Source organism: Anomaloglossus baeobatrachus, chromosome 7 (genome assembly GCF_048569485.1).
Source record: "Anomaloglossus baeobatrachus isolate aAnoBae1 chromosome 7, aAnoBae1.hap1, whole genome shotgun sequence".
NCBI lineage: Eukaryota > Metazoa > Chordata > Amphibia > Anura > Aromobatidae > Anomaloglossus > Anomaloglossus baeobatrachus.
Window position 1 is genome coordinate 235,459,551 of NC_134359.1, and position 26,727 is coordinate 235,486,277.

The window sequence follows — 26,727 nt, forward strand, 5'->3', positions numbered from 1 at the left end:
GGTCAATAATAGGATGATGTGCTCACACTTCCTGCAGATGAACCATGGACGTCCGGAGAAGTTTGAGTCAAGCAGCCCATTAGCGACCACTCATTGGCTGCAATTCTCATGTGGAATAACAATGTCACATGAGCCTCAGGAGACCTGGCACTGTTATCTCTGGAATGGCAATGGTGCAAGAGGTGAGTATCTGTTATTTTCATTTTACATAAGGCTGAGTACTGACAGCCCCATTAAAGGTGTATTACTCTACACTAAATTTATGGACATCTATGGTTTGATTTCTTTGCCTGTGTGGATTGGATGGGTTGTTACTGATGTCAGATGAAAAATTAACCCTCAACTGGTGAGGTGGGATTTTTGTCATGCAACTGGTGATGTGGGGCTTCCTATACCCCAGTGTTTAGAAATCTCTAATTTTTACAGAAAATGCAAAGATCACATTTGTTTTAATCATTTTCTTATTGGCGATTGATTACACATGAGTATACCAAATTTTTGACACCCACAAGTATCGGAAAATGTAATCAATTGATGATTCATACCAGCATTTTCCAATGAATGCAAGCTGAACAAAATTTCCCTGGGGCGTTGCAAACCCCACCTCACCAGTTGAGGTTTAATGTCAATCGCAACTTTAGAAATATATTTACTGAGAAAATTGGTGATGTTTTCAATACTTATTTTACCTGCTATATACTGAAGAATCAATAATATGGAATCTGAAACTCCTGAAGCCCTTGTGAGACTCATGTGGGATTAGTGGATGAGGGCAGGTATATCTCACCCCGGTATCGGTCCTATGTGACTTAGTCTGGTTAGGATAACCTGGCTACTAATGGATTAATGGGAGGTGAAGGACTGATGTAAAAGGAGTCTGGGAAGTTGGGAGAGGGTCTCCAGCTGGGAACACAGAAAGCCTGTCTGTGTAGGAGACACTTTTGAGTGGGAGCAGTGCTTGATGTCTGTATGGTTTAGCTGGAAAGGAGAAGCCCTCCAGGTTGTAGTTAGGATATCACCCTGTATAGTTAGCGCCGGACAGGTAAGGATTTATTTTGTTGGTATTTTTCTTTTTTTTATGCTTCACTGCAATAAACCTGACCAAGCGTCAGTTACACCTTGAATTCGGTTGTCTGCCTGAGGTGAATACGTGCCCTTTGAACCCAGCAAAGGCGATCCTCGAGCGTGTTATCACACCCTGAAAACTAATTCTTGAAAAGTATGTGTTAAAAAAAATAGGGATGATCAAATACCTCAAATATTCGGCTTCGCGAATATTTTCCGAATAGGTCGCCGCTATGCGAATATTCGATACTCAATGTAAGTCTATGGGAAGCCTGAATAGTTCCGAATAGTTGTTATATTATATTACATTGTGCATCGAATATTTGCGAATAGTCGAATAGCGGCGATCTATTCGGAAAATATTCGCGAAGCCGAATTTTGAGGTATTCGATCATCCCTATTAAAGAATTTCCAGTTATGTAATTGCATAATTTATACTCAGAATTGCCAGTAACAGCTCCAATCCTAACCCTTGTCCATTACAACATTTAATTCTGCATCTTAATCCATTATTTTTTTTTAAACAAAATGAGCTGTTATACCAGAAACCATGGCTATTAGAAGCGCCTTCCTTGGAAAAAGAAGACCTTGGTTTCCTATCATTAAAAAAAACAAACTTTAATTTTATAGATACTGAAATGTTAGTATTCTGGAAATATCACCTGTAGATAGTACTCACCATCCTGATCAACTATGGATATTGTGGTCAGTATTCCATCGGTCATTATTATGACTTCACTGAATACCAAAGCAATAACGAATTGGTCAGAATTATTGCCACCTTGGTACTCTACTGAGAGGAGTCGTGCTGATGTGTTTACTGGTCTTGAAAGGGTGAAATCCAAATAATAAAATACCTGTGAACAACAGGACACTCAGAAAGTGAATTCTTATAGGTAGAACATTTCAACAGATGATTATCTCAGCTGCTACAGAATATAATACATACAGTAGGTGGAATTAATTCTTTTGGATATGTGAGAGCCCCCGCTCTCCATCCTTGGATAGTTCAGCATTATTTCTGTAAACTGAGCTAAACAGTTAATCCAGCAGTAGAACACCACACCCCCAGCAAGCAGGAAGCCAGGAGGTTGAGGAGTGGTGTGCTCCTGCAGAAGATCATAAGAGAAACCCTTTAAAGTGGTTTTCACACTAAATACACTTATTACCCACAGGACAGGAACTAGATGTATGATCACTGATGGTCACACCACTAGGGCCTCTACTGGTCAAAAGAATAGGGTTCAGTTGATTGAAAGTCTCTTCTGTGAATGAAGTGGAAGTTCACATGTATCACTATCACTCTATTCATTTTCATAAGACTGACCTACATAGCTGTTTTGTCTGTATAGAATTTAATGGAGCTTTGGTAATGCACGCACACTTCCACATCATTCACAAGGAGAACTTTGGGACCCCCTAATTCTGAGGTCCAAGTGGTCAGACTCCCTGTAATCATACATGCCCTCATCAACATTGCAACACCAATAATGCAAAGTCATAGAATTACAGAAACCACAGAATGGATAAACATGATGAAAATATTGAAATCTAATTATTGAAGTGTGGCGCCCTGGACAAGCCGGTCGTCACAGAAACTACACCAACACACCCTACACCCCGGTTAGGCACACCGAAGCCAAACACAAAACCCTTGTTGCCTCCCTCCAGGGGCTGATGTCCACACCAGGGGGTGGGCCAGGCGGTTGGTCCCACCCACCGAGGAGTTCACAGTCCTGGAGGCGGGAAAGACAGCAGTGAAGATGAGATTAGTTTTGGAGTTCAGGAGAAGTGGTAGCAGAGCAGTCTGAAGTTGGTCCGGGTGTGTGGCCCGGACGGTACAGCAAGGTTGGCAGACGGTGGTGACCATCTGCAGGAGAGGCCTATTGGAGCCAACCGTAAGGACCGTGGATGGGCGGTGGCCCGGCGGTACCGGACCAGTGCGCGAAGAGAAGCCAGCACCATCCGGCAGGGCTTACGGACCCCGACAAGGCTAGGAGTCACCGTTGAAATTGTCAAATCCGTTAGCGAAGGGAACCTCCGGGGTTTCCCAGCAGCCAAGTCCCGATTGAAGGCAACAGCTCAAATGATAGAGGGAAACACAGTCACCGCCAAGGCTACAGTTCCCAGGGCCAGAGCCTGCGGGCAAAAGGGGCTCCTTCGGCACCCATCCAAGCTGGGGAGCGGGTTACCGGTGGGAACCCATTGGAACCGTACACACTACACAGGTGCAGGGAAAGGCAGTCACCATCAACCTGCCGGGAGGAGAAACACCGCAGCCGTCTGTGGGACCCGTCCATCCAGCCGTTTGTTTTACCGGAGACTTTGTGTTCATCATTGGCTGAGTGAGTACCACCGTGCCGTGCGGCACAGCGCTGCCCCCGCGACCCTGCACCTCACCAGGCCCGTAACCCGCCTGCCATCCATCCCTACCCCTCACTGGGCCCCGGGACAACCAACCCCCCTACCCACGGAGGGGAGAACCAACATCCAAGCTGCTCCCTGTCATCGCTCCCGGGATCCCCGTCCAGAGCAGCGGTGGTGTCACAACCTCACCACAACCATGGGTGGCGTCACGGACAATATCCCTAAACCACACCAAACCACCCCCTTTCACTCACGGGCGAGGAACGCCGCTCGAGTCCCTGGGATCCGGCCACCGCTCGAGCCACCACCGAGCAGCAGCAGCCGGACCCGAGCAGTGGGTGAGCGCAGCGTCCCCTCCTCCGCCCGCGACAGAAGCATCTCGATTTATTCAAAATTGAGTATGAGCACCACGCGCAGAAATACAAGCACTTACATGGCTTGACTGCGATCAATGAGGTTATTAATGATTATCTAAAGAATGTACTGCACTAGGGCATATGAATCATCCAGATCCACTGCTGACAGCTTTATTTGCAATTGCCGATGAATGACATCCCAGATGTGTTGAATAGGAGACAAGTCTGGAGATGCTGCAGGCCATGGTAGAACATTTAGGGATGGAAGTTGGTATCAAAAATCTCATATTTTGTCTCATCCGACCATAGTTCAGCTTTTCATCTAATGTTTAGTCCTTATGTTGCTTGGTCCAATTAAATCTCTTCTTGTTCGTGGTCCTCAGTAGCGGTTTGTTTGCAGCAAATCGATCATAAAGGCCAAGGGGGTATAAAGTGGTCATCACAGTAAAGAGGATATACTTTGGCAAATCTAAAGTTTAACACATATTCTGTTTTGTTTCACTCGTGTGTCTTTACTCCTTGTTTTACTGCTTTCATTCTGAATCTATAATGTGCACATTTCAATAAGAACAAGGAATACCATTCCATACACAGGTAGGTCCAATACTTTTGACTTGGACTGGACCTTTTTATTTCAGTCTGCTGCCCTATTCTATGTCAATATCTCCAATATTAAAACTATAACTAGAGATGAACAAATCGATCCATAACAAATCCAATTTGTCACATGGGGTCAATGCTCTTCATGACCACTTGAGGACAATCACTGGTCTCATCTCCAGTAGGGAGCACTAAAGACCTGCACTGAGGAGAGGAGGAGCTGCGGCCATGAAAGATGGGCCACATGGACAGAGGAGGGCCTAGGACAAACAAGTATAAAATGTTTTATTATTTTTAACCATTTATTCTGATTTGGAGTCTGGAAAGTCCTCAGAACATAAGAGATCCTTTCACAGCAACTGGAGCACTTTTGATTCAGACCATTCGGATTCACTCATCTTTACGTATAAGAAAAGTGATACATGGCATTTTTTTGGGGGGGGATGTATGGTGGATTGTGCCACATAGGGGAAATTATTATATATGAGGCCATGTAGGGGGACATTACAATATGGGATCCACATAGGTGGCCACCTGTAAAGTAAGGTACAACATAGGGGGATATAATTAATGCATATTACTCAATGGGGGACACCTAGAGGATCATTATTATTGCATGGGGATCACACAGGAGGACATTAATATATAGGGGTCACATAGTAGAACATGTTTAATATATAGAGGCCACATAGAAGAACATTATTAATGTATTGAGGCCAAATAAAAGGGACATTGTAAGATATGGGAGCCACAAAGAGGAATAATAGGTGGAAAAAATATTGTAGTACAGTGATATTAATTAATCAATATGGTGTTATTGGACAAAATTTGGTGGTAATACATGGTCATAGTGTGGATGCAGTTATTGGTGTATTTGTCTTCGTCTAGTGGATTTTCTTTAGTAGTAGTAAAGGGGGTAATATTAGTTATTTGGTTATTAGTTAGAAGTATCACTAAAGGCCCCGTTACAAGCAGCGACGTATCTAACGATTTATCGCTGGGGTCACGGATTCCGTGACGCACATCCGGCATAGTTAGCGACGTCGTTGCGTGTGACACCAACGAACGAGCGTTAACGATGGAAAATACTCACCTTATCGTCCATCGTTAACACGTCGTTCATTTTTCAAAATATCGTTGATTGTGGAGGACGCAGGTTGTTCATCGTTCCCGAGGCAGCACACATCGCTACGTGTGACACCTCAGGACCGACGAACTACAGCTTACCTGCGTCCACCGGCAATGCGGAAGGAAGGAGGTGGGCAGGATGTTACGTCCTGCTCATCTCCGTCCCTCCGCTTCTATTAGGCGGCCTCTGAGTGACGTCGCTGTGACGCCGAACGTCCCTCCCCCTTCAGGAAGAGGATGTTCGCTGCCCACAGCGAGGTCATTTGGAAGGTAAGTAAGTGTGACGGGGGTTACCGACTTTGTGCAACACGGGCAACAAATTGCCCATAACGCACAAACGATGGGAACGGGTGCGATCGTATATGCGATCACACGATAAATCGACGCGTGTAACGGGGCCTTTAGATTCATACATTGTATTAGTAATATTTTTTTTATGGGGGGCTAACACACAGTCTTTTAAAGTGGCTGGATATACATCTAATGAGGGTCCCAGGTCCAATTTTAGACCTGGATCCCATAGGACACTAGTTACGCCACCTTTGAAGCCTGTGGGGATAGATAAAGTTTTCCACCACGAAGGTGGCAAAGAGACTGGTAAATGGTAACTGAGTGAGCAGCCGGTAGGGGTGCAGAGGATCCCAATGCACTTTTTTATCTGCAATATTGAGAGGTGACTGAGACAGGCGACATAACCACTGAGGGTACGGAGTTGTAACCAGAGCGACACACGGAGAACATGAAGACAATAACTTGCAGCATTTAACAGGAAATAAGTCATAAACCCTCAATAACTTTTTGCTGTTTATATTTATAGTATGGTCTACCCGCTGTGTGCTGTGTATGACGTCATGATAAAAGTGAGCGTATTCCTCATTAAACTCAATGATACCAGTAATTAGTCATAATAAATTATAGTATTATACCAGAAAGGAGAATTGGCTGAGAATGTGTCATTATAATAGCTGTTTTGGTATATTAATAACTAATTCTTTTCATTGTTCTGGACACTCTAATTCATTATGATGAGTTTAATGAATAAATAACACCAGGGATTATCAGGGATTATTTCCTAGTTCTTTTTTTCACTACACATGCTACAAAAGCCTAATTGAGCAATTATAAAAGAATGTGATCTGTCAAAATACTTTGATTGCTACATGAAAATCCCTCCTTCATAGCAATTGTGGCTCTGATATTAATGCATTTTTAATTACCTGTTAGAAATAACTACGCACTGTGAAGGTTACAATGGAGAATTACCATTCACATTAATTATATATAGTATATGTTATTGTCTATATTTTCGCTTTGGCTTTAAAAAAAAGTCAGAACTTAATCTAAAGGGGGCTTTACACGCAACGACATCGCTAACGAGATGTCGTTGGGGTCACGGAATTCGTGATGCACATCCGGCCTCGTTAGCGATGTCGCTGCATGTAAAGCAGCCTTAAGGCGGCGTTACACGGAACGATAAATTGTGCGATCGCATGAGCGATCGCACCCGCCCCCATCGTTTATGTGTCATGGGCAACTTGTTGCCCTTGTCGCACAAAGTCGTTAACCCCCATCACACGTACTTACCTCCCGAACGACCTCGCTGTGGGCGGCGAACATCCTCTTCCTGAAGGGGGAGGGACATTCGGCGTCACAGCGACGTCACACAGTGGCCGCCCAATAGAAGCGGAGGGGTGGAGATCAGCGAGACGTAACATCCCGCCCACCTCCTTCCTTCCGCATTGCCGGTGGCCACAGGTAAGCTGCAGTTCGTCGTTCCCGAGGTGTCACACGGAGCGACGTGTGCTGCCTCGGGAACGATGAACAACCGTCGCGCAGAAGGAGGAACGACTTTATGAAAATGAGCGACGTGTCAATGAGCCACGATAAGATGAGTATTTTTGCTCGATAACAGTCGCTCGTAGCTGTTACACGCCACGATATGTCAAACGATGCCGGATGTGCATCACGGAATCCGTGACCCCGACGACATATCGCCCGATATATCGTTGCATGTAATACCCCCCTTAAAGGGTACTTTACACATCACTACCGATATATAGTCGGGGTCACGTCGTTAGTAACGCACATCCGGCGCCGGTAGCGACATCGCAGCGTGTAACACTAATGAGCGACGATCAACGATCACAAAATCGTTCAAAAAACGGTGATCGTTCACACGTCATTCATTTCCTTAATATCTCCAGCGACATCGCGGACAAGGTATGAGCGTGTGCGTGTAAAGTACCCTTAAGGCTCTGGTATCACCAGTGTTCAGTAAAGGGTACTTTACACGCTGCGACATCGCTAGCGATTGCTAGTGATGTTGAGTGCGATAGCACCCGCCCCTGTCGCTCATGCAATATGTGGTGCTTGCTGCCGTAGCGAACATTATCGCTACGGCAGCATCACTCGCACATACCTTGTCAGCGACGTCGCTGTGACCGCCGAACAATCCCTTCTTCAAGGGGGAGGTGCGTTCGGCATCATAGTGACGTCACTGCGGCGTCACTGAGTGGCCGGCCAATAGAAGTGGAGGGGTGGAGATGAGCGGGGCGTAACATCCCGCCCACCTCCTTCCTTCCTCATTGCCGGTGGATGCAAGTAAGGAGATGTTCGTCGCTCCTGCAGTGTCACACACAGCGATGTTTTATGCCGCAGGAGTGACGAACAACATCGTACCGGTGGCAGCAGCGATATTAAAGAAATGAACGGCGTGTCAACGATCTCCGTTTTTGAACAATTTTGTGATCATTGATCGTTGCTCATTGGTATTACACGCTGCGATGTCGCTACCGGCGCCGGATGTGCGTCACTAACGACGCGACCCCGACGATAAATCAGTAGCGATGTCGCAGCGTGTAAAGTACCCTTAACTCTGTTTTGTTGCTAATCATGGCCTGCCTGACCACCACCGATCACATAGTGACTCCCTATGCTAATCTTAGAAGTGCATTTTATAAATTGTCTGAATAACAGAAAGGTCACAAAAAGAAAAAACGTAAAAATCACATGACAAAAATGTAAAAAAAAAAAAAAAAAAAAAAAAAAAGTCACATGTCATGGTCTTAAAGCTGTGTTTCTGTCGTTTGAACAGATAAGGCCCCCTTCACACATCCGTGCAAAAAACGTACATTTTGCGCGGTCTGTGGTGTAGGTGCATATATGTGTCCGTGTGTGTAACGTGTGCTGTTTGTGTGCTCTCCGTGTGACATCCGCAAAGCACACGGACATCATGAACTTGTATAATTACCTGTCTCTGGCGTTGCTGTCACACTTGCTTCAAGGTCACTTCAGTGAATATTCATGAGGCATAATGAGCGGACCCAGAAGCAAGTGTTACAGCAGCGCCAGAGACAGGTAAGTATAAAATATTATTTTTTTAAGTGACATGTGTTTTCTCAGGTACATATCACACTGATGTCACATGGATCACATCAGTGTGACACCCATGCTGCGGGCAGAAAACGGACAAGTCACCATGTGGCGCATACGGACATGCGTGTGCTCCAAACAGAAAGACTATCTGTGTGAAAACACGGACGTGTGTGCAAACCCATTGAATTTAATGGATCTGTGTGTGTCTGTGTCTGTGTCTCCGGTATGTGCAGACAGAGAATCAGTAAGTATATATAAACTAGAGAGACTGGCGAGATTCACTCTTTCTACATTTAAACAGCAAGCTAATTAATTACAATAATTTATATACTATTGAGATAGTAATATAGGTGGTGCGCTGATTTACCTGGCTTATTTGTGAAAGGTTGATTTGAAAAACGTGGCCAAAGCTCTTATATGCAATGTCTCTGTAGATCAAAAATTGAGGGTCATCTAATCCACCACACAGACCAGTGATCAAAAAGAAAACCTACAAAAAAGAGAGAGTGGTTGTTAAAACCCCCCCACAATAATATATACTGAACTATGTGACAAATATATACACATCGACAGGTGAGAAGAGAAAAGAGATGGTTAATGTGTCGCTTTGGAACCTTTACATTTACTTTTCGATAAGGCACAAACAACAGATTTTCTAGGTTGATTTTTCGGACTGAACATTTTCTGTTTTTTAGAGTACCAGCATTGGGCAAGAGAATATTAGAAATCTGCAGGATGTCAATTTATGCTGCAAATGTTATGGCGGTTTTCACCACTTGCGATATTCTTTGAATCTGAGCCGTCCTGCAGTACCGGAGCAAAACAATAACAATGCAGTGACATGACCAGAATCTACAAAACTAATCATATGTTAAATATTTGCAAGTCAAATATGTGTATGAGATAGCCAATATGATTGTATATAAAATGAAGGTCATCTCATGTTCAAAGCTGTAGCGGATGGTGAGATATGGAGCCTGAAAGTGAAAAAGTTCAAAACATTGTTACCCTTTTGCTCGTCATTGTATGCAGCGTATTATACAATGCAGATACAGCAGTCAAGAAAATGTCACTATAATGGGCATATAAATAATCAACTTTTGTACATTCTTAAGGTGTACAAAAGGTTTTTCTTTTTATCTGGATGGTTTGGTATGTACCAGGGACGCTTGATGGATGGATAGATGGTTGGATGGATAGATGGTTGGATGGATAGATAGATAGATATTCTTATTACCTGGGAGTTCTTTGATGATATAAGTGAATATATGTTGTTTAGTGAAGTTTTATTGTTGTAATCTTTTGCAGACGCATCAGTTAGGACCATGATCACGGAGTTGTCAGGTGAAGTTTCCAGGCCCATTTCAAGACCCCCCATAGCCAATTCAGGACAATCACCGCCTCCACTTGCGTACAGATTATCAAAGAAATATCCAAACACCTTTCTTGAATCGGTAATTCTGGTTGGTCCAATCACTAAAAGAATGAAATACAACTTGTAAGAGTTTTGTAAGGAGTTAGACCCTATTCACACATCAATGTTGATGGTCAGTTGCTGTCATTCTATAAAGAGAACACAGCGCCTCTTTATCTGCTTGAACTTTATACATATTTGCACTCTCTAAACCCTTTGGAGTTCATTTTGACTGAACTTAGCTTCTTATCGGGGCAGAGTCAGTCAGACATGCTGCTTATTTATGGGTAGAATCTTGATTGACATCTATGTATCCAACAGATTAAGTGATTAGAAACAATGTACATAATCAGTTTTTTCTAAGTGCAAGTGTGAAGATAAAGTATTTAGTAATTGTGACTGATTATATTAACATGATAGATACAGCACATGCAGGATTCATAAAATTGGGCATAGGGCAAATGAATGTAGCAACAGCAAATGAGGGGAGATGATTGGGGGTCTGCAGTGAGCTCCTAATATGTCTACTGGAAATACAGAAATGATTATAGAGGAGTTATACCTTACACTGGATTCTTTTTTATTTCAACTGAGTATTTGCTTCAATTGGCACGGATCCACTGATTCTGGAACAGTTTTCCTTTTTCCTCTGTGCCCCTCTGTTCCAAAGTTATGTCCACTGGCAATAAAGGTGCAAATTTTCCCATCAACCATCTGGGCTTACACCATAGAACTTCTTTGTGGGCGTTTCCTTTTTCACCACTTACACTAGCCAATCAAAACATCCACTGAGAAGATCTATGGTATACGCCCAGTTGATTGAAGGGAAACTTTATACCATTATTCCCGGGAGAATAACTTTAGAATGAAGGGGCACAGAAGAAAAAGAAAAACTGGTCCAGAATCAGGAAAACAACAGCAGTTGGAAGAAGTACTTAGTTTAACTGTTAAATATCCAGCGACTGGCTCCTTTAAGCTTTTATTATGAATATCACTGCTTCCTGTGGGCATACGGAAACCATTCTGTTCCTAGTACATTGCTATTGATTTCTAATCTAAATAGATAATCACTATTTTCAGATTAGGAGGTCCAATCTATTGTATGAAATGCTATAATACAGTAAATAATAGGAGGTCTATAGTAGACAAAACCTATAAGTATTTTATCCCATACATCATTATAAGGAAGTCAGTGCTAAGTATAAACCACGGGCAATATCTATTGGTTTGGAGATCTTGATTCTTAAGCTGTAAATATTACTATACATGGTGTATCAGGTCATATTTTATTTTACATATTTTAATTTCATATATGGGATGAAAATTAAAAGATAAAATATATTACTTGGATCATTGAACTCCACCATTGTATACTGGCGAACTCCGCATGGAAATCGTGCTGAAACTCGGTCAAGAAGCCAACCATTCACCAATTTAAGCTGATTTAGATCATCGGTCATAGAACCACTTACGTCCACCACATATGTCAGAGAAGAGGACTTGGTGTCTGTAGTAATAGAATAAAAGTACATAAATGTCATATTCCTACTTAATCGGATCCGGCAGCCATACTGTCTTCTACCACCTCTTTGTAACCTCCCGAACATAAGTTATCAAGAAAAAGAAGAGAGAAGTTTCTTTCCAGTTTACTAAATTCTGTAGAACACCAAAAAGTTCACGACAATCTATGCTTTATGAAGGGATATACATAAAAGTCCAAATTAGAAAAGAAATTAGAAAAACAGGTCCAGAACCCATGGCTTTGAAGTGACAGGTCTGAATTGGGAGTAGGTTTACTTATCATATATAACATACTGTACTTATTTTTGGATTAGATTTTGTTTTACTATCCAAATAACCTACTGAAATAATTAAAAAGACAAAGGACAGGTAGACGTATCATAGACATTGCTATGGCCGGGGCATAACTGTCTCACAAAGTAGGTGCTGTAGGCTCTGGCACTTTCCTGGGTTCAGCAGGTGCTGATACTAACCCTGGGTTTGACCCTCCCCCGATCAGCTGTTTTCAGGACAACCCCTTTAACTTAAGCCATAACCAAATCTCCATGCGAGGAAGAAAACATCAAAATGGACCCAACATCCATAGCTGCCCAAAGCTTAAATGTCTAGCAATATATTCCTACCTGTTTGTGATAGGCATCTCTCATTAAAAGTGGTTGGACCTGCAAAAACAAAACATGGGAGATATCAATGCTTATGTCACAATTTACAAGATTATATATTTGGCCCAATTTATATATAGCGCCTATTGATTAGTTTTTTATTCCCCACTAGGAATGATTTAAGATTTGTAAGTATTTTAGTAGTGATTTGAAGGTGTGCACTAACTTACTCTATAAAGTGCTTTATAGCTGATAAGTTAATCACTTTTTATATACACGGACCTATACAATTAAAACATAAACATTAAAGACATATTCCATTTCCAATATATAGTAGGTGTAATAATAATAATAATATTAGCAAATACCTCCAATTAGAAATATAGTATAGTTCTCCTGATATGCTATGTCACTTACCTCATGTGCAGGGTATTCCAGTAGCTTAGGTATCCATGGTTACGATAAATAGCAACTAACTGTCACTATTTGCATGCTTGTAACCATGGATACCTATCTTCTGCCATGCCCTAAACATGAGATAAGCGACACAACTAATCAAGAGAACTATATTACATTTCTAATTGGAGGAATTTACTAATATTATTACTATTATTACACCTATTAGATATTGGGATAGGATCTTGGAAATGGGAATACCCCTTTAAACCAACACTGTTGATAGTTCATTAAAGATTAATTAATTTTAAACTGCAAAGTTAAAGAAACAGTTACATCTTGTTATGAAATATAGCAAATCACCCTTAAACATGTAAGTGTGGGCATGTTTGTGCTGTCGGATACATGTCTGTAATGTGTTAATTCTTCAGTATAGAATAGTTGAAGCTAGAGAGAACTTTACAAAATCTGTGTATTGGGGGAAAACACTTCACACGCCATTAGATGCCCGAGATCCATACAGCTGGACTGTACACTTGTATTTTACAACCTATACATTCAGAAAAGTGCCATAGATGTAGGCACAATAGAAGCTAAGGGGCCCATAGAGACATGGGACACCTCCCTATGGGGAATTTAAATACACCACAAAATCATCAAACAATGGTCACTTTGGCCTTAACAAAATCATCTATGCATGGTGAGAAGTTTATGGTCTGTGGTTCCTCAACTTCCTGCTTTAGCAACAGTTCAAGGTCGGATGATCTGACCAGAGTATTAAACAATGTTCTGGTGGGGACCCAGACCCTGATGCAATAATATGGCTCTATTTTAACAAGGTTCCAAAGTTTTAGCAGAAAAATACTCTCTTTGAAGGCGACATTGGTGCTAAGCAAATGCTACTGGCCCACCGGAGAACAGGAGAATCCCCTGGTGGCCCCAGCTACATGAATAAATATTTAAAAACAAAAAAACAAAAACAAAAAAGTGAGCCGGAGTATGAGATGGTATACATGGTACTTGTGAGACCATGTTCACACTGGCCATGAGACAACAGGACACACACAGTCAGGGGGATTCACAGAATGAAATGTCCAGCTCGCTGAGAAGGGGGCCACTCCCTGTTTGTACTGAATACAAAAAAACTACATAAAAACAAAAAAGTGAGCCGGAGTATGAGATGGTATACATGGTACTTGTGAGACCATGTTCACACTGGCCATGAGACAAAGAGAAACCAAGGAAAAAAATTGTGAAAAAATACCCTGCTGTAACTAAATAAAAGCATAGTGCATATAAACATAGGGTACTTAGTAAACACTGTTTTTGATCAAAAAAAGCATAAAGCTATCCCACCAACGCCAAGGTGTACCCAGTTGGGATAGTACCTACACTCTCTAATATTAAAACCTTACCATGGGTCTAAAATAGGCCTCAATGTGGCTAAGGGCTGAGAGCGACCGGGTCCCAACAGGACACACACACTGGCCATGAGACAAAGAGAAACCAAGGAAAAAAATTGTGAAAAAATACCCTGCTGTAACTAAATAAAAGCATAGTGCATATAAACATAGGGTACTTAGTAAACACTGTTTTTGATCAAAAAAAGCATAAAGCTATCCCACCAACGCCAAGGTGTACCCAGTTGGGATAGTACCTACACTCTCTAATATTAAAACCTTACCATGGGTCTAAAATAGGCCTCAATGTGGCTAAGGGCTGAGAGCGACCGGGTCCCAACAGGACACACACAGTCAGGGGGATTCACAGAATGAAATGTCCAGCTCGCTGAGAAGGGGGCCACTCCCTGTTTGTACTGAATACAAAAAAACTACATAAAAACAAAAAAGTGAGCCGGAGTATGAGATGGTATACATGGTACTTGTGAGACCATGTTCACACTGGCCATGAGACAAAGAGAAACCAAGGAAAAAAATTGTGAAAAAATACCCTGCTGTAACTAAATAAAAGCATAGTGCATATAAACATAGGGTACTTAGTAAACACTGTTTTTGATCAAAATGCTACTGGCCCACCGGAGAACAGGAGAATCCCCTGGTGGCCCCAGCTACATGAATAAATATTTACAGAGAAAGAATCTAATAATTAACTAAACAAACTTCCAGTTTATTATTATATAAAAGTATAAGTTAATTTATGTAGTAGGGTCAAGTTATTTTTCCACGTAGCTGAACAGTGAGACCTTGGTACCCCAGTCTGATATTGGCCACCAGCATCTACTTCTTATGACATGATTTACAAGTACCTTGTTAGACCAATGATATATCCTATCCTATGTGGTCATGCCCATGATGTATGTTGCTGAAATGTGAGGCCAAGGAACTTTAGTCTGCTGTCGAGGCAGCAGAAGTAAATTTTTAATAATAAGGTGCTACTATCGAAAAATAATAATATTGTGATAGCACAAAAAGTGATGTGCCTGGTCCAGGTCTCAGCGAAATCATAGCATTATGCCTGAACACCCTGGATATGGCCACAACATGCATTATATTTATGGAGACAGATTTATAAAAAAAAAAATCTAAAAAGGGCAACAAATATAGTATCATAAATAGGGATGATCGAATACTTCGATTATTCGGCTTTGCGAATATTTTCCAAATACCTCGCCGCTATTCGACTATTAGCGAATATTTGATGCACAATGTAAGTCTATGGGAAACCCGAATAACAACTATTCAGAACTATTTGCGATTCCCATAGACTTACATTGTGCATCAAATAGTCGAATAGCGGCGAGGTATTCGGAAAATATTCGCGAAGCCAAATAATCTAAGTATTCGATCATCCCTAATCATAAACCTCCAGTGGAGTATCAGTTGACACCGCATTGGTAAAGAGGTCTCTGCATTTTAATGGTACTTACTCGTAGTTATTGCAGAAAAGCTCTGATCACACAAGAGCAAAAGGACCAAAAATTGAAGAATCATCATGAAAAGTTTTGGTAGCATCTCCACAATGAAGTTCAGAAGCTTAATGCATGAAAGTGTTTGACTTCTGACTTTGCAAGAACCAAGACATCCTCAAGGACACCCCTTATATATAGACAGCAAATTCATATAAGGAAATATTTACGCTGCAAATGTTTCCAATTGGAGCATATAATTTGGCTCACCTCTGAATACACACATCCTTGTCCCATTGTTTCTAAGCACATAATTTGCCAATCATTGGTAAAATACAATACACTTTATTTATGGCTCCTTAATCATGTAACAGCTCAGAGGAGTGCCCTGTAAGGTAATGTTTATGACCCCTTACATACTAAAGTATCTTCAAATTGATGAGTAAATTTAGAAGTAAAATTACCTCTAAGCTTCAAACACCATAAGCCTCCATTAACACATTTTTTACCTTTAAAACAGAATGGATTAGGTACGAGAAAATGTTCTTTTGTCAATTAAATCCTAGTGTCAGTCTGCAGCTTGAAAGCAAAGTATTTATATGGATCCTAGGAGAAATAATATTTAAAGATCTATTAGGGTAGAAAACCCAGGCCAACTAATATTTAAACCATTGCTGAAAGGGGTTTTCCCACCAAAAAAGATCATTTTAAAATTCATTCTAATCAATAGATCTTGGGATAATAATAAGTTTCGCCACTGAATGTGTTTAAAAAAATGTTCCTGTGCTGAGATAATCTTATATCTGTCCCTGCTATTTACTGTGTAATGGCCGTGTACAGGAACATGGTCTGATCATACCACAGCTCCTGGGCTGGGGAGGTAGAAAAAAAAATGATACAAACATAACATTATAGCATAGGATCGCATATAATTCTTTCTTTGAGGTAAAACATTTCCCTGTCTGTTTATAAAAATGTTTTACCTCAAAGAAAGAATCAATTGCAATCCCACGCTCTAAGGGTCTATATACTTTTTTGCATGCTCCCCTGCCCAGGAGATGTGGTATGATCAGACCATGTCCCTGTACGGTCAGACACAGCCATTACACAGTACATAGCAGGAACACATATATAAGATTATCTCAGCACAGGAAAACATTTTTAAATACATTCAATTGTGGAAATTATTATTATTCAAAGATCTATTGATTAAAATCAACTTTAAAATTAACTTTGTTGGTGGGAAATCCCTTTAAGGCCTCTTTCACACGTACGTGCCTCTGGTACGTGTTTGGCAGTTTTCTCATGTACTGGAGACACGTACACACGTAGACCTAGGTATTCCTATAGTTTTGGACACACGTAAGTATTTGCGCACGGAACGTGTGTCCGTTCCGTACTTACGTGTGTCAGTGTGTTTCTCACGCCGACATGTCAGTTTTCTCTCCGGCATCACGGGTGTCACACAGAACGCAAACGTGTCACACGTAACACACACGGACCACACGGAGGTGTTCCGTGTGACACGCACTGGAGAGAAGACATGTCTGTGAGAAAAAAACCAAATCTTTACTCACCTTCTCCAGCCCTCTTGTCTCTGCCGCTGCTGTCACTTGGTGCCGACCGCCGCTCATTATGCTAATTGAATATTCTCTTACCTGCGGCCGGAAGCTGCAGCAGCGGGGAGTCGCAGGACCGGAGACCGAAGATCAGCACCACGGACAGCCACGCCAGGGACAGGTGAGTAGAAAGTTCCCGTTCTCCGTGTGTTATCACGGATAACACACGGAGCCCATAAACACAGCAAAACGCACCTCTGACACGTCCGTGAAAAATGTGCGTGGTTGCTGCTGTGAGGCGTCCAGGCGACCACCTTAGCTATGTGTAAGTCCTAGGACATTATTTTTCTTAACCCTATGCTGACTCGTTTTGTTGCCTTCTGCATAGAAATAGCCTGACACTGGTCAGTGATAACCTAATTCATCTATTATCTCTTTGAATATGCATGAGGGCTCATCACCTGTCAGCTATTATGGGACTATATTGTTATTGAGTCCTGCTTCTCTGGACTTTCCACTCCTTGGGTGTTCTTGCCTGGGCTTTCTCACTAGCATGTGGGTTTCTCACCCATTATTTTGCACCTTGATATTGTAATTATATAAACTGAATTTCTTTTAAATTTTCATATCAAATAAAGTTGTTATATTTTATAATCAGCCTGAAAACTCCTTTTCTCAATCTTTTTTCTGAATGTCCCTTATGGAGTGGCATTTGCATTAAATACGAGATGTGCATTGCCCAATTGTTTATGTGTCTTACAGTCACTACATGGGATTGTACCTGTGTGGACAGGTCCAGGACTAATATCACTGATATCACACTAATTAGTCCTCGCTTAATGACTCCGCGCCCATCCCTACACCCACACCCACACTACAATGCACCCCCATTACCCTCACGCACACACACAATACAATGCATGCTCCATTACCCCTCGCCCCCCCCACACACACAATACAATACAATACACCCCCCATCACCCACTACACACACACACACACACACACAAATAAAATGTACCCCCCATTACTCCCTCCCCACACACACAATACAATGCACCTCCCATTACCCCCTCCCCACACACACAATACAATGCACCCCCCATTACCCTCTCCCCACACACACAATACATTGCACCCTCATTACCTCTCCCCCCACACACAATACAATGCACCCTCCATTACCCCCTCCCCAGACATAATACAATGCATGCTCCATTACCCCTCCCCCCACACACACCTACACAATCAATACACCTCCCCATCACCCACTACACACACACACACACACACACAATACAATGCACCCCCCATTACCCACTCCCCACACACACACACAATACAATGCACTCCCCATTACCCCCTCCCCACACTCACAATACAATGCACCCCCATTACCCCTCCCCCCACACCCAATACAATGCACCCCCCATTACCCCTTCCCCCACACACAATACAATGCACCCTCCATTACCCCCTCCCCAAACATAATACAATGCACCCCCCATCACACCCTACACACACAAATTACACTACCCCATCACTACACACTACTGCCCCCCCCCTCCCTCGGAATACAGTGCTCCTCCTCTGCCTGTCACAAAGCTGTGTTCCTTCACAAGTGTTCCCCGTTATGTGTCCTCAGCCCCTCCCCACTTATCCCCATTAATTAAACCTGTCTCTTCGGTTCCTCCATGGAGCGTTTACTGCTGCCTGATGCATCAAGTGTGGCGCCCGCAGCACTGTGATGACATCAGCAAAGTTCTGATCTCATCACGTTGCTGCAAGTCGGGGGAGAGGCCCAGTCCGGGCGCACTGTTCAAATGTATTTACGTCTGAAAGACGCAAATACATTTGAATAGGAACAGAAGGAGGAAGCTGTGGTCACCGCCACCGCCACCACTGTGCTCCTCAGCAGTGTGTATGCCGGGCACACTATCACACAGCAGGGCCGGCACACCACAGCGGTGCCTCTTGGTCCTGCTGCAGCTAGTGTGCCCGCCATGCACACACTGCTAAGGAGTGTGGCGGTGGCTGCAGATGCAGCAGCCCTCTACAGGGACCGGCCCACAACAGGGACCGGCCCATCTGGCATTTGCCAGAATTGCCCTATGGTCAGTCCGGGCCTGGCACACGGACATTTTCTTTTAACAGATCCAGTTGTGAAACGTATTATTATTCCAAAATCAGCTGAGTAAAATGTATGTTGTTCGTGGGAAAACCGATTTAAAGGGGTATTCCCATCTCCAAGACCCTATCCCAATATGTAGCAGGTGTAATAATAATAATAATAATAATAATAATAATATTAGCAAATAACTCCAATTACAACACCTGGCAAAATTCTGGACTCCCCTGGCTCTGAGGATGTTCATTCAGTTGTTTAATTTTGTTTAAAAAATAGCAGATCACAGACATGGCACCAAACTAAAGTAATTTCAAATGGAAACTTTCTGGCTTTTAGAAACACTAATAGCAATCATGAAAACATAATGTGCTAGCCAGTAACGGTTACTTTTCAAGACCAAACGGGGAAAAAATTATGGAATCACTCAATTATGAGGAAACAATTATAGAATCATGAAAAACAAACAATCATAAGAGCACTCCAATACATCACTAGTATTTTGTTGCACCACCTCTTGCTTTTATAACAGCTTGCAGTCTCTGAGGCATGGACTTAATGAGTGACAAACAGTACTCTTCATCAATCTGGCTTTAAATTTCTCTGATTGCTGTTGCCAGATCAGCTTTGCAGGTTGGAGCCTTGTCATGGACCATTTTCTTCAACTTCCAACAAAGATTTTCAATTGGATTGAGATCCGGACTATTTGCAGGCTATGTCATTGACCTTATGTGTCTTCTTTCAAGGAATGTTTTCACAGTTGTTGCTCGATGGCAGGATGCATTATTATCTTGATAAATGATTTAATCATCCCCAAACATCCTTTCAATTGATGGGATAAGAAAAGTGTCCAAAATTTCAATGTAAACTTGGGCATTTATTAAAGATGTAATGACAGCCATCTCCCCAGTGCCTTTACCTGACATGCAGCCCAATATCATCAATGACTGTGTAAATTAACATGTTCTCTTCAGGCATTCATCTTTTTATTGTTTAACTTTTCTGTATGTAAATCCCATTTCCATTATGTGGTTTCTTACAGTTCGGTCACAGACATTGACTCCAGTTTCCTCTCATTCGTTCCTCATTTGTTTTGTTGTGCATTTCCTGTTTTGGAGACATAATGCTTTAAGTTTCCTGTGTTGACACTTTGATGTCTTCTTTGGTCTACCAGTATGTTTGCCTTTAACAACCTTCCCATGTTGTTTGTATTTGGTCCATATTTTAGACTCAGACTGTGAATAACCAACATCTTTTGCAACATTGCGTGATGATTTAACCTCTTTTAAGAGTTTGATAATCCTCTCCTTTGTTTCAATTGACATCTCTCATGTTGGAGCCATGATTCATGTCAGTCCACTTGGTGCAACTGCTCTCCAAGGTGTGATCACTCCTTTTTAGATGCAGACTAACGAGCAGATCTTATTTGATGCAGGTATTAGTTTTGTGAATGAAAATTTTCAGAATGATTCTATTATTTTTTCCTCATAATTGAGTGATTCCATAATTTTTCCCCCTGTTTGGTCTTGAAAAGTAACAGTTACTGGCCAGCACATTATGTTTTCAGGATGTTTTTAGTGTTTCTTAAAGCCAGAAAGTTGCCATTTGAAATTACTTTAGTTTTGTGCCATGTCTGTGATCTGCTTTTTTTAAACAAAAGTAAACAACTGAATGAACATCCTCAGAGCCAGGCGATTCCATACCTTTTGCCAGGGCTTGTAGAAATTTAGTATAGTTCTCCTAATATAGCCAGGTCTCATACCTCATGTGCAGGGCATTACGGCTATATGAGTGGATGTAACCACGGATACCTAAGCTGTAATGCCCTGCACATAAGGTAAGAGACATGGATATATCAGGAGAACTATACTACATTTCTAAGTACAGGTATTTGCTAATATTATTATTATACCTACTAAATATTGGGATAGGATTTTGGAGATGGGAATAACCCTTTAACAATTGAGTTCTTTACCACAGTATTTATGTGAGAGCACAACCACTAAACAGAAGACGACTCATGCAGATTTCAACTATGACCCTCATTGCTTTGGTTGCATCATACTGGATTCCTTCCTCCTCTCAGTTTATACTTCTTTATGCTTCTCATCCTTGTTTTCTTTGTATGTATCTGTTTATTGATCTTATAGCACTTTTACATCATCATATGCTTAAGAATGACTGACGAAAAGTAATCTATAAGCCTTTACACACTGAGGTCTGTCAATCATTGGTGAGAGAATTACCGTAATGCCAGGCTTATGAATACAGTAGGCTCATTTCTAATTCTATGTAAATTGTTGCTTAATTTATGTATGACACATAAGTGACCCTTTCTCTGTGCTTTTAAAATGTTTTTGATAGTGGTGACCCAACACTTAAAGGGAATCTGTCACCACTTTGACCTTTTTAAACTTTTAATATGGGCATATTGGTTATAGAATGCAAAAAAAATCCATACCTTTATTTCTCATATCAGATGTCTTGTGAAAATATCATCTTTTACCACTTCATGTATATGAGCTCTTCCAGACTATGGGGCAGATGCTGCCTGGAAGATAACTCCGCCTTCAGAGATTATTTTAAATAAAAGGGGAGGGAGAGTTAAGTTCCAGGGAGCATCCGCCCCATAGCCTGGAAGAGCTCATTTACATAGTGATAAAAGATCATTTTCCACAACAAGGCATCATATATGAGACATACAGGTATGGATTTTTCCAGCATTCTATTATCTATATGCCCATATTAACAATTTAAAAAGGTCAAAGTGGTGACATATTCCCTTTAATGTCATATTTCTATTTGTCTTCATCACATTTCATCATTTATCACTATATATTTGACAACCGTACAATCACAACCATGAATTACCACTCATTGTTTTTCCCCAAAAACTTAGAAGGACATGGCTGTGATGGCTACCAGGGCAGCATTTACCATAACGCACTTGTTGGCAAGTATCAACATAAATAGCCCATCTACCCACAAAAAAATACACATAAAACAAAAAAGTCATAAAAACATACAGATATTCTTAATTGCAGATAAATTAACTATTGATGATTTAAAATAAAAAAAAAACAAAAAACCATAAGAAACATGACTAAAATCATGACAAATGCAGAGGATCAGGGAGGAAAAAGTAGATAAATACTTTTTACATATACATATGGCTGTATATAATTAGTTCTTGACATATATGCCAAATGCACGTCACAAAAGTAATGCGAACAAAGCCTTAAGCTACATTTAAGTCGGTGGCTACAAATTCTTGATAAGTTATTTGTGACTTTTATTATTCCTGTGGGTGAATAACTTCACACAATTAGCATGTTACTTGCAACTGTTGCAGACGTTTTAAACATGGATGGCAATTTTTGGGCCCTTTGCAAATCACATGGTAATTTTTACGAATAGAACGGAGCTAAGTTCTTTTACTGTATCTATGCAGTATGCTTGGTTTTATTACCATGCCTAAGTAGTAATTTAGACCAGTTACTGTAAATGTGTAATAAGCTTGGTTCTGTTACTGTATCTATGTAGTAAGCTTGGTTCTGTTACTGTATCTATGTAATAAGTTTGGTTACGGTATTGTATCTATATGGTAAGCTTAGTTTTATTATCATACCTATGTACTAATTTGGTTCAATTACCATATTTATGTAATAAGCTTGGTTCTGTTACTGAATCTATGTATAAACTGAAAAATAAGGAGCGCTGATAGTGTAATACCAACAGATCAGTGAGGTAGATCAGGAAAAATACACTCACCTGAAAAGGTTGTGATAGTCACAACCACTGATAGAGCATAGGATGATGGCGTCTGCTGCAGCGCCACGTGGATGTGCATACATATCAGAGTGAAGAGGGGGTTAATGCCGCGCATCAGCCAAAATGAAGATGTAGCACGTTGATGTTATAAACTTATTCTTTTATTCCATCGGTCTACGCGTTTCGAGTATTAACCCCCTCTTCACTGTGATCTGTATGCACTGAATCTATGTAGAAAGCTTTGTTCTGTAACTGTATCTATGTAAGTAGGCTTCTTTTTGTTACTTTACCAATGTAGTAAACTGGTTTAATTTACTGTATGTATGTAGTAAGCTTGGTTCTGTTACTGTATCTATGTAGTAAGCTTGGTTCTGTTACTGTATCTATGTAATAAGTTTGGTTTCGGTATTGTATCAATATAGTAAGCTTGGTTTTATTACCATACCTATGTACTAATTTGGTTCAATTACCATATTTATGTAATAAGCTTGGTTCTGCTACTGCATCTATGTAGAAAGATTTGTTCTGTCACTGCATCTATGTAAGTAAGCTTGGTTTTGCTACTATACCAATATAGTAAACTTGTTTAATTTAATGTATCTATGTAGTATCCTTGGTTCAGTTACTGTATCTACCTAGTAAGCTTGGTTCTGTTACTGTATTTATGTAATAAGTTTGTTTATGGTATTGTATCTATATAGTAGGCTTGGTTTTATTACCATACCTATGTACTAATTTGGTTTGATGACCATATCTACTGTATGTAATAAGCTTGTTTGGAGGTTGATATCTATGTAAAAAGCTTTGTTCTTGAAATGTATTCTTCAGCTGGAACACGGAGTGTATGAAAGAAGGGGGAATGTTAAAATGTTTGAGAAGCTATGGTCTCCTTGGCTGCAATGTGAATAGGACGAGTGATGGACCCGTAAACTGATTTGGGACCGGGATAGCCGTTGGAGACCTCTGATGTGTGTTTTGTTTTATTTGTGTTACTAGTTGTTCCTCCTGCACAACGGGATGATTGCTATACTGCAGTTGGAGGGTATTCTAAGTGTGTACTAAATGGGATGTAGTATCGGGGAGAAGTGTTGCTGTCGGGGTGGGGGAGGGGGCGGGAGGGGGAGTTAAAGGGGTAATAGATGTGATAATCTTAATTTGGATGCCGATTTGTTATTCTGTTGTATGTATTCTGTTTTAATAAAAAAAGTATCTGATTAAAAAAAAAAAAAAAAAGCTTTGTTCTGTAACTGTATCTATGTAAGTAAGCTTGTTTTTGTTACTATACCAATGTAGTAAACTTGTTTAATTTACTATATGTATGTAGTAAGCTTGGTTCTGTTACTGTATCTATGTAGTAAATTTGGCTAATTTAATGTATCTATGTAGAATGCTTGATTCTGTTACTGTATCTATGTATGTATCTAAGCTTAGTTTTATAATCATATATATGTAGTAAATTTGGTTACTTTATAGTAACAAAGTAGTAAACTTGGTTCTATTCTCATATCTATGTAGTAATCTTAGCTCTGTTACTGCATCATGTAGTATTCTTGGTTCTGGAGCTGTGTCTATGAACTAAACTTGGTTCTAGCATTCTATCTATACAGTAGGCTTGGTTTTGTCTGTGTAGTATGCTTGGTTCTATTACCATACCATGTGTTAAGCTGGGTTCTGTTACTGTATATATGTAGTAATAAGCTTATTTTTGTTAGTGTATCCATGCTATATATTTGATTCTATTAGCATAGCACCAAATTATTTTTATTGTGAACAAAATACCTTTTTCTTACAATAAAAAGAATGTGTATAAGTTTTTTAATTATTGCAGTTTTGGATAAGTCATTAATGTACAAGCAGAAGTAAGATAAAACATTTACATAAAACTAGAACTTTCTAATAATATAAAACAACAAAATGATAAAATTGCTCCTATTACAATTATCTACTTATTGTCATATGACGGTTTTATTTTAAAGCTTAAGAGGCTTCAATGATGAAGTCAGACACTCCCTTGTTAGGAATTTCTCTGCAGAATCTTATTGGATTGTATTGCAAATATTTGACATGAAATGTCATAGACAAACTATGAATGACCAATAGCTGCAGTGATGATTCTGTGATAGTTTTTTTTTTTCAACAATAACTATGAAACATACAACCTATTAATGTTGCATTGTTACAGTATATAGGTTTAAAAAAAGACATAGGTCCATCAAGTTCAATCTTTCTCCACCAGTTATAGATTTTCTATTGTTAGATTAACCCACAATGTCATTTAACATGAGAAAATCATTCAGCCCTTTTTTAAAAGCTGTTATATTATTTGCCATTACTACTGTCTGCGGTCGGGCATTCCACAGTCTGACTTCTCTAACTGTAAAGAAACCTTTCATATTTAGCTGCCTGAATCGCCATTCCTCCACATATAAAGAATGTCCCCTGGAATGTCCCCTGGTCCTTTGCATGTTCTTTTGAAGGAATAAGTCATGTGCCTGTCCTTTGTATTGACCACACATATATTTTTAACTTAAAGGGGTGGTTCACTACTCTGCAATAGTGGCCACATCCCTGTAAAACTGATAGGGAAGGCTTTTCTGAATACCTTGTTCAGCCATTTCTGCCTCTGAGTGGCGCTATTGTGGTCTACTCATCCTCATGAAGTGACCCCCTCAAGCTATGTGACCTTTGAGATCTGGTGATGTCACACCAACTTCCAGTTGACCTGACATCACTGAGCCCAGGTTGCAGACTTCCTGAGTGACTGGTCTGTGGGTGGTGTTTCACTGCTCATTACAGCCCAGCATGTCGTGCATGCTTTCCTTTGCTGCAGAGAGCCACAAGCAGGAAAAACACTGACGTTCTTCACTGACATGTAAAACATGTGATTCACGGCACACGTGGGTTGTCCATGTGCAATCCGTGATCCGTGATTGCATATGGACATTACTCACCTGCTTTCGTTCCTGCTGTCCATGGTGCTGAAGTCTCCAGCTCTGCAGCGTCCGCCCACTGCTCTCAGCAGCTACTTCCTGGTCGGCTATTCCTGCTCTCATGAATATTCATGAGCCAGGCAGGAGCTGCCGAGAGCGGAGGCTGCAGAGCGAATCGCAGGCAAGGTAAGTTGAAAATATTTAAGATTTAATATGTCCGTGATTTTCTGGTACGTGTTTCACAGATCACACACGGATCACACCATAGTGTAGTCCGTGGGTTATCAGTGATGCCAGAAAAAAAACTGACTTGTCTCTGTGCAGAATCACAGCCACGGGTGTACGCTGCACGGAGACACGTTCAGTGAAAAATCACTGAAGTGTGAGCAGACCCATTGATTATAATGGGTCTGTGTATGTCAGTGATTCTGGTATGTATAAAAAAATAACATATATGAAGGGGGCCTAACAGAGATGTGGCCACTATTGCAGAGTAGTGAACCACCCCTTTAAGACATGAGCCAGAGTATAAAGCCTGCTTTACACCCTACGATCCAGCATACGGTATCGCATGCGATCGTACCCACCCCCATCGTATGTGCGGCACATTCAATTTGTTGAATGTGCCGCACAAAGGATTAACCCCCGTCAC

General features: G+C 40.9%; 1 protein-coding gene across 1 annotated transcript in view; it reads right to left on the reverse strand.

Moving 5' to 3' along the window:
• LOC142246672 (uromodulin-like) overlaps positions 1–12,484 on the reverse strand; it is a 54,077-nt gene extending 41,593 nt beyond the window's left edge. Inside the window, exons 1-5 of the mRNA XM_075319737.1 lie at positions 12,450–12,484; positions 11,651–11,812; positions 10,129–10,367; positions 9,259–9,381; positions 1,745–1,922 (exon numbers count right to left, since the gene is read on the reverse strand). Of these exons, the coding sequence (XP_075175852.1) occupies positions 1,745–1,922; positions 9,259–9,381; positions 10,129–10,367; positions 11,651–11,765 (655 nt within the window). The 5' untranslated portion in view covers positions 11,766–11,812; positions 12,450–12,484. The remainder of the gene's footprint in view (positions 1–1,744; positions 1,923–9,258; positions 9,382–10,128; positions 10,368–11,650; positions 11,813–12,449) is intronic.
• Between the last annotated feature and the right edge of the window lie 14,243 nt (positions 12,485–26,727).